Below are 19,313 nucleotides of genomic sequence, written 5' to 3'. Positions count from 1 at the left end.
TCTTTTTTATTGAATAATTTCGTGTATTATAATTAAATTTTGTATATTGCTATTTTTGAACTCTTTCTTTAATTAAATCATATGGAAATAATAAAAGGAAATCAAAATACTTTCTAAAATACGTTCTATTTAAAATGCGTACCCTGTTTAAAATTTTGTATAATTTTTTAGGAAAAAAAAAAAAAGTTTCCTAGAAGATTTTTTTGTTTTAAAATTAAAATAAAATTTTTAAAATTAATTTACAATTGTGTTTTTTTAAAAAAAGCTGAAATATCTACGAGATTTTTGTGTCTTTTAAAATTTTTTATATTATTTTTGTGTTTCTTTTTTTTCTTTCGATGTTATTTAATATTTTTTTTTTTTCTTTTTAATTTTTGTTTTTTTTTTTTGTTTATTTGTGTGTTTTATAATGTATTTATAAAAACTAGTATTAAATATATGTATAATTATAATTATTATTACCGCGAAAATCTTGTTGTTTAAAATTAAAATAAAAAAAATAAAATTAAACATTCATACACATTGCTTTTATATCAGACAACGGCGACGACAAACATATTATTATCTACGATCTCTATAAAGTAAATAAGTTTTCATTGATTGAGGTAATTGCAGTTCTTGAATTCGTTCTTCTAAATGATTTCGTCCTATTTTTTGACGTATAACACGTCTGCAGAGATCCATAAGTGGTAATGGTTCAGCTAAAAAAAAAAAACAAAAAACAAAATAAATAAAATTTTAATTAAAAGAATATAAAATTTTGTTATAAAATTGTAAAACTAAAAAATTTGAATTGAATAATTTTTTTATTATAATATGTTACTTACGATCTAATCCCCCTATATATTTCATTGTAATTTCACAATGACCCCATACAGCTGATACTATTGGATATAATTTTTTTCCTTTTAAACCCCTAAATGCAACTCCTAAATATTGACCATCAACTATAAAACTTAATGTACCTTCATCCATATCAAGTGCTACTAAAAATTTATCTGGTACTAAAAAGGCTTCATCTTGTTTTAATATTGCTGGATATGTAATACCAGCACAATTTTTAGAATCATGATATAATTTATTTCTACCTAAATCCCAACCCCAACTTTGATCTGTTGAACCAACTAAACTTTGATAACCTACAGAATGTAATGCTGCTTCTGATGTTGCAACACCAACAACAGCATGTGTACCACGTTGTCGTGTTGGCCAATATACTTCCCATACATGTAAACCTTTTGTAAAACCAACTTTCCCCCTTATACAATCTGTACTTTGTGCTACTGGATGCCGATGAAATGTTAATTTATCATCTTCTTTAACAAATATATTTAATGATCTATCTTCACCATTCCATGAAAATTTTAATTGTGTTTCACGTGTTACTATTGGCATATCCAATAATATATCTAATCTAGCTGGTCTTGTAAAATCAGCTGCCAATTCTCTTGGTATAACTGGTTTAAATGCTGCCGGTGTATCACGGCTTACCGATTTAACTCCACCACTATTTTTTTGACCCATATTATAACCACTTCTACTTCTTGTATTTCTTTGGTCTAATATTGCTACTTGATATGATAAACGTGATAACATAACACGATGTGATACTGGAGATGTTGAAGTTGTTTGAGGACGACGTCGATCGCTAGATCTTAAAACCGGTCCTCTACCACCCTTATATCTGAAATAAAAGGGAAAAAAATTTTTAGAAAGAATTAAAAATAAAATCATAAATGCATAAACTTAATTATTATATCAAAAAAAATATACATAAGTAAAAATTTTATCCCTTTTTAATTTAAAGTTTTATGTATGTATGTAGATTTATATAAAAAGAAAATGTAACATAATAAAATATCCGATTTGTGAAACGCAAAAAACATCTTCCATTTTGAAATTTTCTAATATTTTGGGGTTGATTTCCATTTTGATTTTCATTTGAGGTGAGATTATTTATAAACTGTTTTTTGTTTTCAACCCTAATTCATTTACATATGTGTGTGTTTATATACATATAATTTCTTTTCTACAATTTAGACAAAATAAACGTCGTAAAAAAGGATTTACACAAAAAAATTTCAAATTAAATTTTTTTTTTCCCAAACATCAAATAGAGGATGCAAGACGAAAGGATAAAATTTAATAACATTCAACTAGTTTAATTTGAAACGCATCAGTTTTTCTTTTATACTTAAGATTAAAAAAAAAATTTATTACTTATAGGAAAAAAAGAATTCTCTACGACTATTAAAAATAAAAATCTTTTAAAAGGATAAACAAAGTTAAGAAATTAAAAAAAATTAAATTGTTAAAATGACCGACCTAAAAACTTCAGTATTTTCTTTAAGAAACGCCATTTTATTGGTTTATTTTCTTAAAAAAAATATTCATGCAGGCTGGCCACAGTAAGTCAAAAAATTTAATTGTAATTGTGCACATTACACTAATAACTAAGTAGTAAATGTAAGTATGTAGTTTGCTTTATTTATAAATTATGCAAAATTTACAGCTCTATAACGAATTTCACTCGTAGAATCCTACGAATTACGAACTGAACCACGACATAGACTTTTGAATGGTCATCACAAATCTACTCTCTCGTAGAGATATAAGAAGAGAGACAATAGAAAACATACAAAAAATTCAAAACTTAAAAATTTAAAACGATCCTTCTCTTTAAATAATTGCCAATTACAATATTTGATTATTACTGTCGTACACCATTTTGACATTTATTTTTACTACAAACATATGTAATTTATGATTAAACTCTAACACGAAGATTCGGAGCAAAATTTTTTTTATAATTCGAAATAGACAACATGACATTCGTAATTTTCCGAATTTCTACGAATGGAATTTAATTTCTCAGAACGAAAGGCTGCTAATTTCGTCTCACGTTTCGAAATTGAATTTTTTTTATTAATTTAAATGTCACCAAATTTTTAAAAAAGAAATTAAAATAATTTTTTACGCACACATTTTTATTTACAAACATATTTTTCACTAATTTAAAATTAAAATTTTAAAAAAAGATCAAAGTACTAAAAAAACTAAATTCTAACAAAACTATTAAAAAATCTTTTTCTCTTTAAAATAATCGTCATTAAATATTTTATAAAATACTCCACTATTAAGTTAAAAAAAAAAAAAGGCAAAACACTGAATTTTTATTTTCTGTCTCTTATTAAAGCGTGACATAATATTTTGTTAAAGAAAAAATAAGAAAAGAAAAAAAAAAGTTAAGTAAAACTGGTTTTCTTGATTACTGAAATATTTAAAAAAAAAAAACCAGTAAGTAGTACAACAATTACTGTGTATACGAAAGATTTGGTGGGTTAGAAAATCACTTTGTTGTTGAAACTACAGTAACGCGCGATTATTGCAATAATAAAAAAAAAAAACCAAAAATTGTTACAAATACATAATTTTTATGTTTTTTTTTTTTAGGTACCCCATATGTATAACATGAAAGTGAATAATATTTAATGATATTTAGTGAGATCGCTTTTATTTTATATAAAAAAAAATAAATTTTTTTTATTTCATTTCCGATTTGTATACAAGAAAAAAAAAATACACCGCCATTTGTAAAGAAATTAAAAAAATAAAACCTAATTTTATTTTTAAATACGAGTTTATATGGAAACCGTACAGCCAGTAGCAAATTAAAATTTTATGACATTTAAATGCAATTCGAGAGTTAGAGGATCTTTGATAATTCAGACATGTATTGAAAATTCCAAATTTTATAAATTTTTCCATACATATCTGGCAAATTTGTAACCATACTCGATTTATTCTCCAATATCTAATAATTTTCTATTTAATTACAGCACTCGTTCGAAAAATTACAGCACTGTAATTTTCGAGCAAGCTATGTTTAATGATTTTGCCGTTTAGATTTATCGAACGGATTTTGTATGAAGACTTACATAAGTCCCAATGCATTAAGCACATTAAAATTTTAACATTAAAAATATTATGTTTAAATGTATAGGAACCCATTCAATACCCCATTTTCCCTTCTTCTTATAATAATAGTACTAACATGCAGATTACATCGGTAGCATGCAACTAACTAGCAGAAAACTCTCACTTAGATTAATAATTTAGTGAAATATCAAATCGGTTATAATATCATGTAGTAGTTAACATTATCAAGTAACAGCAAACATCATAGAGGAAGAGGAATATACCTATTGCCCGTATAAAAATAATTCTAATAGGTACCTATTGAATATTGAAAATTTCTGAAACTTATTTCCGAAAAAATTATAAACAATGAATGTGTTTTTTTTTTTGTTTGTTCTCTTAATTTTTTTTTTGTTTTTGTTCGCTACTGTAAATATCCGAAAATTTTATATTATACCATGCAGTTTGTGTGTGGTAATAATTATGAAAACAATGTTTATTTACTATTTAGTATAGAACAAGCACAGGGATGGAGTGAAAAAAAAATTCATTTAAATTTTATTTTTGTTCGTTCTCGTAAATTCTGCTTTTCTTTCAAATCCTTGTTGCGCTTTTTAATTGATAGCTACATCTTAATTTTTTTTATTTGTAACATTTTTTCATTATTTTAATTCAAAGGAACAATCTTGAATCATTTCATTTCTTTTTAGGTGTTTAAACACCGAAATTTTATTTTCATTTTAATTTTCGATATTAAAATGGTAAATGATTTTTATTATAATTTTTAATTTGAGTTAATAATATTACTAATATTTGTATGTGTATATATGTGCAAGTATACGGAAATAATAAAAATAGAAGAAGGAGTAAAAGTTCTTTCAAAGTCCATAGTCGCAACTAAATACGTTCTAAAATACTAGGTAGAATTATCAAGAATTGTTTTTTAACCAAATTGATAAATTGTAACTTTTGATCTAGTATGTTTAAGAGGCATTACTAATTTCAGATTTACATTCTATCAAAATTATATTTGCAATAACTTACGCTCTTTATATTATTTATAAGACAGTTATAAGTGTTTGCGAAATTTTTTTTTAATGTTCACACCATAAATCAAACAAAAATTTGAAAAGACAAACAAAAATAGTTGAGAAAAAAAAATAACAAAGAGAAGTAAATTTTCAAAATTTTAGATTTACAGTTTTCCTCTACGCACTTCCTATTCGCAAAAAAAAAAAAAAACAAAAGAAAAAATGTTTTATGATATTAAATAAACTGCTGTGCTGACAGAGTGTGTATTATAAATTAAATCAGTTAAAAAAAGAGAAGAAATAAAAACAAGGTGGCAAAAAATATGAAATGGCAATAATGAAACAAAATTATTTTATTAGTTACACAAAAGACACGCAAATAAAAAATAATAATAAAAAAAAAATATGCCAAGGTTAAAAGTATATAAAACTCAAAACAGACATTTCGTATATCTACATTTTATCAATTTCGAATGCGTACAATAGTTATGCAGACATGAAAATTTAGTCAGTCAGTCAAATTGTTTGAATAAATAGAGAAAGAAATACAAAAAAAAAATGAAAATAAAAATTTAAAGCATTGCCTTCCTACCTAAAATATTAATTTCGTTTTGCTTTTTTTTTGCTATTCTTTCTTTCTGTCTCTTTCTCTCTTTCTTCGCTGTGTTTTTTATAATGCACACAATAATAAAAATTTCATTCACTCCATCCCAGCTAGACAAGATTTCTTAAAATTAGCAAAAATAGAAAATTTTTTTTTTGCTATTTCATTTTTGAATTTTTATTTTTTTTAATTATGCCATTTACTGTCGCAATTTATAAACATGAATTTTTGTTTGAAAATTAAAAAGAAAAAGAAAAAAAAAATTCAAACGCACAATCATCGACGGTTTCTCAAGGTCAGACGACAGCTTTAACTCGTTTTATTTTTAATGAAAAAAAAAAAAAATCATAAAATAAAAAGTGAAAAAATCAGGTATAAATGTTGTGTGTGTGTACAAATACGTACATACATATAAACATACAATTTTACTAGTTTCCTTAATCAGCGAAAAAAAAAAATAAATATTGCAAGTAGTTTTTTTTTTTCTGTTTTTTCCATCTTATACAATTATTTATATTCGAACACACTTATGCATACAAACAAACATACAGGTATTATTTTAACATATTTATGAATATGATAGGTTTTTTTTTCAGTGGGCTTAATAAACAACAACTAGGTATGCACGCTCGTTCACTTTTTACTTTTCATTACATTTATGCATAAATTTATATTTAAATTTATTTATCTATATTTTATTTAAGTCTATGGGTATAAAAATAAATATGAGTAATTTATTAAAATTCCATATTTTTTTTTTTTTTTATGAAAAATTGTAATTTTCGTTCCGTATTATTTTTATAATTTATTTTAAAATTTATTTTATTTAAAATATTTGAATGCAATCAAAAAATCACAATTCAATCGAATCAAATAAAACTTGGATTGGTTTATTTTGAAAGTGTTCTAAGTCCATTTGCAATTTCAATTTAATTTACAAAGTAATTATAATTTTAATAATTGGAATTGAAACTTACATAAGTAGTTGGACAGGAAAATAATTATGCATTTATATTATAAGGCAAATAATATCATAGTATTATAGTTCGTAGTTATTTTAAATGCAATATTTATTTCTGTTATAAATTATAACAGAAATTATAATAGTTGTAATAACAATACTATAACAATATTTATAATAGTTATAAATCGTAGTTATATTAAATGCAGTATTTATTTCATTTATATAAAATGGACTCAGATATGTCACTTTCAACCATCCGTTTTGTTGAACTTGAAGGGAACGAAATTAAGTTACAAGTTGCTTCACATTTGTTATTGTTGAACAATATGAAAAATAAATGAGGTTTTCAAAGTACTGTTAATGAAATTTACGTTAGTAAGCCAAATTGTTTGAATAAATAGAGAAAATTGCAAATTTTCTCCTCTAGCGAAGAAAATTTGTAACTTTACTCAATATATTTGCAATACTTTATGTAATTGTTTTTCCGGCTCCGCACGGTCTTTAAACATTTTTTCCACCCCCATCTAACAGAAAATAAATTTGCTCACCAATTTTAAACAGATTATTTTAGTTTAAAATATTTTTATAATTGAAATTGATTGATTCTAAAATTAAGAATAAAAATTAATGTTTGACGTTAATTAATGTTAAACATGATTTAAACTAACGTATATTTTTAATATAAAACTAATTTTAAAATTTAAAAAATACAAATTTAAGCAGAATAATGGCATTTTTGCCGGAAGTTCAAACATAAATGGCAATTATTAACTAAATGAAGATCAAGTACAACTTCAAATTGAATTTATGTAAAAATTAAATAAAGTTTTATAATTTCTATAAAAATATTTATAAATTTTGTAAAATTTTCCAATAGTTTATTTTGTTATTCTTAAACTTTCGTGTAAGAAAAAGTACAAAATTTTAAAGATATTGTTTGAAACAATGTTCTAGTCACGGACGGACGAACATTACACTTATTTTTTTCTTTTTTGAAAAACTCAATCCAAATTCGATTATTTTAAAATTAAATAAATAACTCAATAAAATGAACAAGATGTTGCGAAATTTAATTTTTTTTTATCATAAAAATTTTTTTAAATAATTTTTTACTAAAATCTCATTGAATTTCTCAATTTTTTGGTTTATTGAACACACCCACAAAACAACTACTAAGTAGTTATTAATTAATCATAAATTGATTGTATAAAAATATTTAATAAAATAATAAATAATATTAATAAAAATTAAATTAATATTTTGTAAAGCAATTCTCGGAAATATGAATAAAATTCATCCAATTATCATCATACAAAAAAAATCTATTCTACAATTAAAATTGAAATTAATTTCGTTCACATTTTAGGCAAATAAATCAATTGCAATTACTGCAATCAAAAACAATTCTCTTTTACTCTTCTTTATTTAAGGTACTCAAATAAGATCATTCAATATTAAAAAAAAAAAATTTTTGTTTTCTAATAATTTTGACATATGTACATTACATATTTAAAAGTCACTTACGTCACACACATACTATTATAAATTATTATTTATTTGACATAGTAATATGATTGTAACTAATATTATTTTAAATTTTTTTGTAATAATTGATGATGTCACTTCTAACTACTAGTTAATTATCTAAAAAAAATAAATAAATAAATATTATATGAGAGCAATAGAGAACACTTATATATTTTAAAAATAATTTTTGTATATGTATGCGATGATCATTAATTGCGAAATAATTGAGAAATTTTTAGTATGACAAAATAGTACACTCACTTATATAGTAGCACATTACAAAAATTATTTAATTACAATACACATTTAAGGATAAATACAAAAAAAAAATATATTTTGAATGTAAAAAAACACTTGGACAGTAAATATTTTATTAAAAATATGAAAGTAATAATCAAAACTCAAATTATAATCGAATACACTGTTACAGTAATTTAATAGTAGTGCCACAATATTATGTACAAAATTTTAGTGTACAAAAATAAGAATACAAAAAAAAAAAAATTAGTTACAAATTTGTTATTTATTTTCGTTGCTGTTTAAATATTATATTTTAATATTATACAAAACTGTATACGTATGAAGAGTTAACGAAAATTACATTGACAAAATATTAATTTTATCACGAATTTTTGAAAAACTTTGAAAATTTTGATATGAAGGCTTTCGTTTTTTTTTTTTTTTTTGTGTTTTCGTCTTTCATTACAATTTTGTGATTTAAAATATATTCATTCATACCATATATATATATATATATATATATTTATGTAAATATAAGTAAATATATATATTTTGTTACAATGCTAATAATCGCAATTTAGCAATTTTTTATTCACCCAAACGAACAAAGGTCAAACCTAGTATAAGCCATCAGAGTTAAATAATATTATATATGTATGTATACATAAATGTAAATAGTAAGTAGTAGAGTATTAAAGTAAAAATTAAACAAAATTTCAAAGTTATAAAAAAAAATGGAAAAAAAATTCTGTTTTATTTATTTAAAAAATAACAATAAGCAAAGTAATAAGAATATAATTGCATAATAATAAAACAATCATACAAGTATGTAGATTGAGGTTTTTTGGTTAATGTCAGTGATATTTATTTTTTTTTAATATTGTTATACAGTAAAAACTTTTTTAAAATAAAATATATGTAATTATTGTCGAATTGATAATAATCATGCGGTTGTATTTTAATTTTGAAATAATCTTGAAAATTTGTTTATTAATTTTAATGATAAAACAAACAAAATTTATGTTAAAAATTTTTCTTTTATGTTTTTGTAATCAAAAAAGTGAAAATTAATTAAGAATTTTATAGAAATTTCAATTAAAATTCAAAAAATTATTTTAGCATTAGAAAATTATTTCTAAAACATTTAAATCAATAGTGTTAACTCTGAACGCACACTCAACAAACTCAAAATCGAAAGCAAAGTAATAAATAATTCAGATAAATTTAAATATTATCTAAGTTCACGGAATTCCAAACTGGAATTTCATTTTGTTTTATATTTTCATTAACGTTTTACTTTGATATTTAATTTTCACTAGTATTTCAATTTTATTTTAATTAAAAATATGAAACAAAAAATTTACTACCATTCAAACAGTAGGTTTATAATAGTCTATTTATAGTATTTATGTCTCTTCCATCTTCATATCTAAACATCATATTTATTGGAAAAATCAATTGCAATATTTGGTACTGTGCATTAGAAGAAAATACAAAAAAATAATACTCTAAATCATGGATGTCAAGACTTTTGAAACTATGGGCCAATTTCCAATATTCTGTATGACAAAAGGGCCACAAAATAAAACAATTAATTCAATTTTTAAGGTATATAAACGTTTATTTATTTTTTATTAGAAGTACTGGGAGTTGAGTGGGAGCCCTTTCCACACAAATTTTAATAGTGATAAATTTTTCTTTTGGTCAAATAATTTTTCATACTACAGCCACCAAATATTTTTTTTGGCCAACAAAATCAAAACAGTTTAAACCATAATAATATTTTAACAATTCGTTTTAGAGGGCCGCACCAAAATAAGAAAATGGCCCGCACTTTTGACATCCATGCTCTAAATCAAGCGAAGACCTCAAAATATTTACGACACCAAAAATTCGTACCCAAAAATAATTTTCAGAATAAAAAAATTTCTACACAATTATTTAGTTTTACATTTTATATTATTGTAAGAAATTAAAATATAGGATATGGTCTAAATTTCTAGCAACATATAATATGTATGTTCTTATACATACTAAAATTGTTTCACTTAGGAATATTAAAATTTCTAATTAGAATTGTTTAAATTGAGTAAAAACTTTAAAAAAGAAAGCACATTTTATCACAAATTATTTGTCTACCTATGTACATTTTAATAAAAATCAAAAGAGAATAAACGGGTTTTACTGTAAACGTAAATTATTATAACATTTATATGAACTATATTATTTTCTTTACATTAATAGTAAGTAAGTATAAGTAGTAACCTGTAAATGCCGAATATATACGCTTGGGCAGTAAATATTTAAAAATTTAACATTTTCATCACATACAAAACAATGAACACAATGTAAGCTTGGTACATACTACGTACAATGAAACCATAACGTCAAAAAAAATTTTTTTTTTTGAACTATGCAGTAGGTAGGTTATAAATGGAAGGAAAAATTTTATTTTAGGTTATTTTCAAGGAAATTTTCAATGAATTAAAAAAAAAACAAACAACAAACAAAATTAAATTAAAAAAATTGAAAATTTTAAAGTTTTGAAGAAGTCTTTTTTTTTTTGTATAACAAAAGAAAATATGTAAAATAAATCCGTAATATTGAAATTAATAAAGGAAACTGTAAACCGTTTAAGAAAAAAATTAAAGGAAAATTAAATCAAATGCATGAAGAGAACATAAAACAAGTTTTGGCAGAAAAAAAAATTATTTGGAAAAGTAAAAATTTACTAAAAAATGGTTTAGATTTATTAAAATAATAATTTATTTAAAATTCAATTAAAAATATTCGAAAAAAAAAAAAAATAATTACTTAATGTACGTTTTATAAAATTTGATAGTAAAAAATTTAAAATATTTTAGTAAGATCAGGCCAGGCCTGCTTCGCCTAAATATCGACTTCCTTTTTGGATTCAACTTCCTCGAAATCCTACCAATTTAAAATTTTTTTTTTGGAAATTTCATTAAATTCAAATTTTATTTATTTTACTTCATTTCAAAATTAAAAAAAAATATCTAAGAAAACAAAACATTACAAACAATTTCAAATGAATAAAAAATTTCAAATTAAAATGAGATTTTCGGCATCGTTGGAAAATGTAAAACAAGTTGCAACAACTTATTTAAAAATAAAGTAAATAAATACTAAAATTTGACAAGGAATTGTGGACAGTACCTTGATGTATTGTTCACCACAGCGTAAACTGAGGCGACATAATATGAGGAACAACCGCCCATAGAGGAAACAAACAGATTTTATATTTATGACATGTTGCTGAAAGAAACAACAATGAATTTTATACTTCGGGGTTCAGCTTAAACTTGTACTTTTAATATCATTCATTTGAAATATCATTAGTCAGACCTTAATTAGATCTATCTAATGTTAGATTTTAAGCTTGATTTGTTATTAGGTATATTATAACATATATATATACAGGTATATGAACAAAAATACATATTATTCATTATAACATGAAATATAAATAACAAAAAGGTTAAGAGTAGCAAAACCATTTGTAATGTAACAACAGAAAAAAAAGGTAAATTCAAATAGGTACCTAGTGTATTTTTGTATAAAGCTGTCGGTCATGGAATATTTTCAGTAAAACAAAAAAAATTGATTTTATTTTAATTTCTTAATTTAATTTTTATTTTGTTTTTTTGGTGTAATAACAATTTTTTTTTTTCATAAACATTATCGAATGTTTTTTGTAGCATTTTTAACTTTCGAAAACTTTATAATATAGGTATATAGTAATTATTTCATAATATTTCAGAAAATTTAATTTAGTAGTTCTGTTACTGAGCCAAATTATTTTAATAGTTTCGATAATTAAGAGTTTATTTGTAAATAAATGTCAGCAAATAAATATGCCTGTACATACATTTATTTTAATACAAGAATCTAATACTTAGTCATAACCATAATAATTTTCAATACCGAAAATATTGATAATATCATAAAGTGATTGTTATTTAATTTTTGACAACGAAAAAAAAAATTTCACTTGCTTAAACTAAAATAATGATGAAAAAGTGTAGTTACATAAATGCCCACATATTTATAATAAAATAAACTAACAATTCTTAGGCGCCCCAAATTTTAAATGCTCTGATTTTGTTTTGATCTGGAAACTCTGATTGTAATTTGAGATTCTTAATCAACAATAAAACGTCACTTACAATTGATAATTAGAATATTTGATGAATATGCCAATTGTGGGTAGAAAGAATAGAATATGCAAATTGTGGGTAGAAAGTAAGAGGCATTTTTTTTCAGGCTATTTCATTGTGGTACTACTTATGGGTAGCTCTTTGACTATATGTTTAATTATTTACCTACTATTTTGAAAATATTCTTGAATATTTAAAACAAAAATTTAAAACTATTTTGTATGTAATTAATTATTATTTAAATTTTTTTCTAACATACGTACATACATACATATATATGTTCATAATTATTTCTATTTCAAAAAAATTTATTTAATATTTTAGCAAAACATTTAGTGTACATGTTTAATATCGTAAAAAAATTTACCTATAAAAAGTAAGAGGCATTTTTTTTCAGGTTATTTCATTGCCATATTTATAAATACACAATATCCACATAGCAACAAAATATATATATATAACTTTACAATCGTGTTAGGTAATTTTATAATTTAAAAAAAAAAATAAGAAAAATAAAAATGTTTTGGTAATTATTTCCGTAATTAAAAGCATTTGTTAAAAAAAAAAAACAATATTTTTATTTTTCATTTTGTCATAATTAGCACCTTATGAGAAAATCATTAATATCTTAAATTAAATCAAAATTAAATCAAAATCAAATAATATTTTACTCAATTTTAAGTATAACTTTTTATCATTATTAATATTGTATACTATTTTCTTGTGAACCGAACCCTAGACGTGCTCATTCGAAAAATAAATGAGGAACACAAGCAAGTAAATTTGTAAATTACAAATAATTTTAATAAATATTTATTATGAAAAAAAAAAGCTTCAACAAAGGTATACAAGTTAGGTCACATATCAAAATATTAGAAATTCTTAAACGCAATACTGCAAAAAACACTAACTGCGAAACACAATACTACCAGCTCCCAATGTGTTGTATATGCAATATATTTTTGACTGTTCTATATAAAATTAAAACAGCTCATACGATTTAGCACCGCCAGTCATTCTAATTTCTCTATAGGTAGTATTCCGAATATTTATTAACAAACTATTTATAACAAACTGGATTTAAGCAAGATTTGTTTATCAATTCAAATATACTGCATTTTTTGCTAATATATACCGTAATAATGAAAAGGCTAATGTCAAAAGTAAATTTGTTGTAATATTTTTAAAAAAAATTTCTATTTACTAGACAATACAAAGATTATAACAATGTTTGCCTATAACGATACGTTTTACCTGAATTTTTTAATGTAGGTATTTGCCGGCTTTGTTTTATTAAAAATGTACAAAACATAATTTATTTAATATTCCAAAAATACTTTGGACAAACAAAATTTAAATCCTAAAATTTCTCAATAACATTCTAAAGTTTAAGATAAAAAAAAAAAATGAGATTTTAAACTCCATTTGATTAAAAACAGAATTACTAGGTACATACATAGATTGTAAATTAAAAAAAAAATGCATAAAAACATTCAATCATTAAATTAAATTCATAAATTTTTTTTTTCTGTATTTAATTTTAATTTTGCCTCTTACTTCCAATTTTTTTTTTTTTGGTTTAGTCAAATTTATATTTTATATTCCTACACATTATTTACATTGCATATGCAACCCAATTATAAATATGTAAATATATAAAAATATATCTATATATACATATACATGGTATATAGAATATACATTGTGTGTGGTGTATATATAAAATCTTACATTAAACTAACTTTCGTAAACCTTTCCCCTGCATATTCATTTATAACATAAGTAGTATATAAAATAAAAGAAAAAAAACATCTGTTCCTTACATTTGTGTTAAAAATAGTTAAATTTATATACAAGGAAACTCATATATATATATATATATTATTTGTGTAATATAAAGAAATCCATTCACCACACACAATTCAAACTCAACACAACACATATGCTATTGCACAAATACAATCAAATGTAAAACAGAGAGTATAAGTGTTGTTAAATTAAAACCAGTGATGGGATAGGTACATATAAAAATAAATACAACAAAGAGTTACAAGTACTCACTAAGTACTTTTCGTACAAGTACTAAGTACTTTTTATTAAATTATATATTTTTATTTCTATATAAAATTTAGAAATTAGACACATTTTCCTTTATTTTGGAAACATTGTGCAGATATATATGTATATATATATGTAGATAGAATACAATAAATAATATAATAATATATAGAATAATTGAGCAAGCACATGTTATGTTTAGAAACTTCACTCATATATAATAATAGAAATTTAATACTGTGCAAATATTAAATACAAATTAAGTAAAAATTGCTGTCTGGGCCCTTAGGATTTTATATCCGACCTACATATTAACCTACATATTATTTACTATTGTTAATACATATTTCGTTATATTTACAATAAATGGACATAGATATGTATGTCCATAATATAATGTTCATCACTGTGCATATTTCACAGCTGTTAAAATTTTGTTACATTATATAAATCAAAATTTACTAGATACATACATATGTATATACTATGTATTCGAATAAACAGTATTTTAAGATTTAAATTTAAAGAACATAAATACACAGTGTTACATAAGGAATAAATGAGTGCACATTATTTCATAAAAAAACGCACTTATATTTCTTTAAAAAAATACAATTGTCCGTCCAGTCTTTATTTTTCATTTATTACCGACATATGTAGTTAATAAAAAAAAAAAATTTAAGATGGGAAGAGAAGAGAAATAAAAAAAAAAATAAACTAAACCAAAAATATGAAGAGAGCAAGAGAGAGAAGAGAATGTTTTTTTAATAAACAATTTACGAAAAAAAAAAAAAACACAAAAATATTATTAACAAGACGGAGAAATATTGATGATTTGAATGTACAGTTTACTGTACGCTTTTTTTTAAACACAATATTACATACTTATTTTTATACCATCAACTATACAGAAAAAAAAAAAACACATACTTGGTTCGTTCAGGGTCGCCCCAATCGACCAAGCCTATCGTTGTTTCTTTTTTTTTTGTTTCTTTTATTGTTTCCTCTCATTTTCATTCTTTTTATTTTTACAATTTTAATATGTGCTTTAAAACAATATATATATATATATATATATATATATATATATACAAATTTTTTGTAATAATCGCTGCAACATTCCCTTTTTCTTTTTTTCTTAAACAAGAAAAGAAAAAAGACAAAATTTAAAAGTTTTAAAATGCAGGTTTACAGCATTTTATATTTTGAACAATTTTAATGCATATTATAACACATACATACATATATAATACAAACACATGTATACTAAATATTGACTTTAAACACATTCATACATACAAAAATGGTATTCAAATTGAAAAAAACAACAAAAAAAAAAAAACAGTAAATGCGAGGTGAGAAATAATTTAAGTGCTTGTTTAAAAAAATTTTAAATTTGACTTCGACTTCGGCTTAGTAGTACATTCGTTGGAGTTTTTTTTTGATAATGCCATCTGCCCAAAATTATTTCTTAATTATTATAAGTATGCCTTGGCCATACTTTTATATGTGTGGTAACTGCATGAAAGCGCTTAAAACTCTTTTTGTTCTCAATAATTTAGAAAATTTCCTTTTTATAAAAAATAAAATATCCTGTTTTATTTGCTTACCTTTTCTTTGCTAATTCCATTTATGCAATTAAATTAAAAATTTATAATCCAAAATTTAAAAAAATGAATTTCCCCTTTTTTTTCTTTATGAGAAAAGCCACCACAATACAAGGTTTTACGAGATAAAAAAATTATATCCGTTGATTTAAAAAAAAATTCCCTTCTTTTTTTTTCTCTCTCTCTTGTTCAAAATTTGTAAAATATAAATTTATTTTTTAATCAAAAAAACACAATCATAAAATTATTTAAACTTTATTTTTTCCTACTGGTTTTTTTTTTTTAAATTTTTAAATATTTTGTTACTTCCCCCATTTTTTCTTTCTTTACCAATTTTTTTTTCTTAATTATTGATTTTTTTCCACAATATTTTTTTTTTTGTAAAAAGTGCTCATTTTGTGTGTTCGTTCAACTTCTTCTTAATTTTAAAAATTTTTTTTCTCTTTCCTTCAATTTTATTGTGTTTTACAAAATTAATTTTTTTTTTTATTTTCGATTAATTAATTTCAATTAAAAATAATTTGTTTTACGATATTAAATTTAATAAAATAAGATTTTTTTTCGATAATTTTTTTTTTTTAAACATAAAGAGTATTGAATTTTATTTGAAATTAAAAAAAAAAAAATTTATATAAAAATTAAATTTTTAAAAAACATGAATTTAATTTTACACACTACTCTTTACAACACAAAAGAAAAATAACAAAAGAAAAAAAAATTAATTTCCAATCTGAAATGAACTGAACACAATAATATTTAACTGTCACTCTCCGTTGTACGCACGAAGACTGAGTAAAAATAATGTGTAAAATTTTTTTAGGCGGCTTCTTCCAATTATTTTTTTTTTATTTTTTCTTTTCTTCTTGCTTTTAATAAACATAGCGTTTGGTAAATAAAATAAAATGTGTGTGTGTATGAGTAAATATGTGTACGTATTTGTTTATATACATAGTAGATATTATTTAGCAACATTCAAATACATTAATTATGTGTTATAGAAATATACTAAACCCAAACAGAAAATATACATTATATACGTTCGCTATTCTCCACTCCACAATTTTATGTTGATAAATAACAAAAAAAACAAAAAAGGAAAACAAGAAACAACTAATATTTATGCCGTTGTGTTGTGTTGCTTTTAATAATTGTTCAGCAATATTTATTACAAAATAACAGTGATGCTACTAAAATAAATGTAACATACTACAAATTTTAGTACATTTTATTGATTGATGGGTACTACTATACTTTTTCAATTCGTTTATAATTTTTGTCGTTGTTTTCTAAATATTCAAAAATATATTATATAAAAAATTACAATATTCAATACACTAGCTACTTAAATTATAAAATATTCTGCAAAAATCAATAATTCATATTAATTATAAAATATAATAATCTTTGCATAAATGTATAAATTTTCATATTAACATTGTGTTTATAGTGAAATACAGAAGACAATTTTTGTAATTACACACACGAACTAATTTTTTTCTGAGTGGCGCTATTAAATATTAAATTTTTATTTTGAATAACACCACTATAAATTATATAAACAATAATATTATCAATAGAATTACGTCATAAAAAAAAGTACATTTTACAAATTTCAAGTACAATCTACAAATATTTGATAACTAACTCCATAATATTATTTTGTATATTTTAATATATAAATGTAAGAGTAATGTAAATGTGTTGGTAAATGTATATAATAAACTTCGCTTTCAATATGGCTATTATATACCTATATATGTAAATATACGTATATATATTTTATGCATGCATATGTAACATATATTTTGTTTTAGTAGTGAAAACGATCTCCTTCCGCACTTTATATATACATATATGTAATTATAATACTATAAATTTTTTTTCTAAATGGGAAACAGATAAAGTGACCAGATGCTTTTTATTAAATAAATGTACTAATGGTAATATATCTATTTCAATTAATATTTAATATTTCTATTTCATAAAAAATATTTTTTAATTATATTCGTGTATGCATTTAATAATTTTATTGAGAATTGTTGCTGCTGGCTCCATAATTCTGAGTTGTTTCGACTAATAAGGTCAATTTATGTATTTATATTATTAAATGATAATAAATTATCAGTTTTTCAATCACAATTAGACTAATTTTACGTTTAGACTTAATTTAATGACAAAAGTTTATGGTCTTATAGCAATACAGTAAATGTTTCCGAAAAAAAATTTTTTTATGGTTTATGATTGATGACAGATTATACGTGATTACTAATTTGAAAAAAAAAATAATGCAATAGCAATAAACAAAAATTTTAAATAAATATTATTAAATAATTGTCGTCACGTCTTATTCGTATGCAATGAGCATTTTTTGTCACATGAATATCAAAATTTACCCATATAACATTGCATATGTATAAAATAACAAAGTCGTTTATATATTAAATAAAAAAACAACAAGCCCTCAAAACAAGCTTTATAAAATAGTGAAAATTGTTAAATAATGTTGATTTTGTAGAAGTTATAAAAATATATTACATACTTATAAAAAAAATATTTGCAGAAGTTATATAGTATGTTGCACTCTTATATTTTGTAATACTTACTATATTGTTCTCATTTTTCATATTATAAATTTGAACTAAGTACATAATCCCTATAGTATAGTTAATATCGTAATTGTGTGAATGTTAATTGAATATGCATGTTTGTATATATGTTAATATTATTATATATACATAGGTTTTGTATTCGTATATGTATAAATAAAAAAAAATATTTATATATAAAGCCACACATTTGCGTTGAAATATATTTAGGTACATGAGGTAATATGACCCCACTACTACAAATAATGAATATTATTACTCCATTCGAAATTATACCATCAATTTTTGCAGTATTATGCTTTGTAAATATGACCTTTAAATAATAATAATAATGTATACAATGTTATGTTTATACAGGGTGATTCATTTCTTTACAAAGTGTGTAAGAAAATATCAACGTTTTTAATGAACGTTAATGTGTTTACATAAGTAAATGTGCTTATATTTTTGTACTTATCGGCCACTTGTGAAAATAATGACATAGAACGAGATATTTTTTATCATATTTATGTTAAGTAAACTTATATTCAAAAATTTTGAACAGTAAATAGCGAAACTGAATATTGTTAATATTTTAAAA

The 19,313-nt window shown here is 22.5% G+C and overlaps 1 protein-coding gene across 2 annotated transcripts in view; it reads right to left on the bottom strand.

Annotated features, from left to right (window-relative positions):
- Positions 1 to 298: 298 nt before the first annotated feature.
- The window catches only part of LOC129615896 (protein gustavus), a 36,596-nt gene continuing 17,581 nt past the window's right edge, over positions 299 to 19,313 (bottom strand). Inside the window, exons 1-3 of one of the 2 annotated variants that reach the window (XM_055531306.1) lie at positions 16,131 to 16,261; positions 828 to 1,684; positions 299 to 701 (exon numbers count right to left, since the gene is read on the bottom strand). In XM_055531306.1, the coding sequence (XP_055387281.1) occupies positions 562 to 701; positions 828 to 1,684; positions 16,131 to 16,150 (1,017 nt within the window). In that variant the 5' untranslated portion in view covers positions 16,151 to 16,261 and the 3' untranslated portion in view covers positions 299 to 561. Of the gene's footprint in view, positions 702 to 827; positions 1,685 to 16,130; positions 16,262 to 19,313 lie in introns of those variants that run through there. The other variant, XM_055531307.1, reaches the window with a different exon arrangement.

This window comes from Condylostylus longicornis, unplaced genomic scaffold (assembly GCF_029603195.1).
Source record: "Condylostylus longicornis isolate FDR11 unplaced genomic scaffold, ASM2960319v2 ptg000153l, whole genome shotgun sequence".
NCBI classification, from domain to species: domain Eukaryota; kingdom Metazoa; phylum Arthropoda; class Insecta; order Diptera; family Dolichopodidae; genus Condylostylus; species Condylostylus longicornis.
The sequence above is the reverse complement of the archived record's forward strand: the minus strand, read 5'-3'. Positions and strand labels throughout refer to the sequence as shown.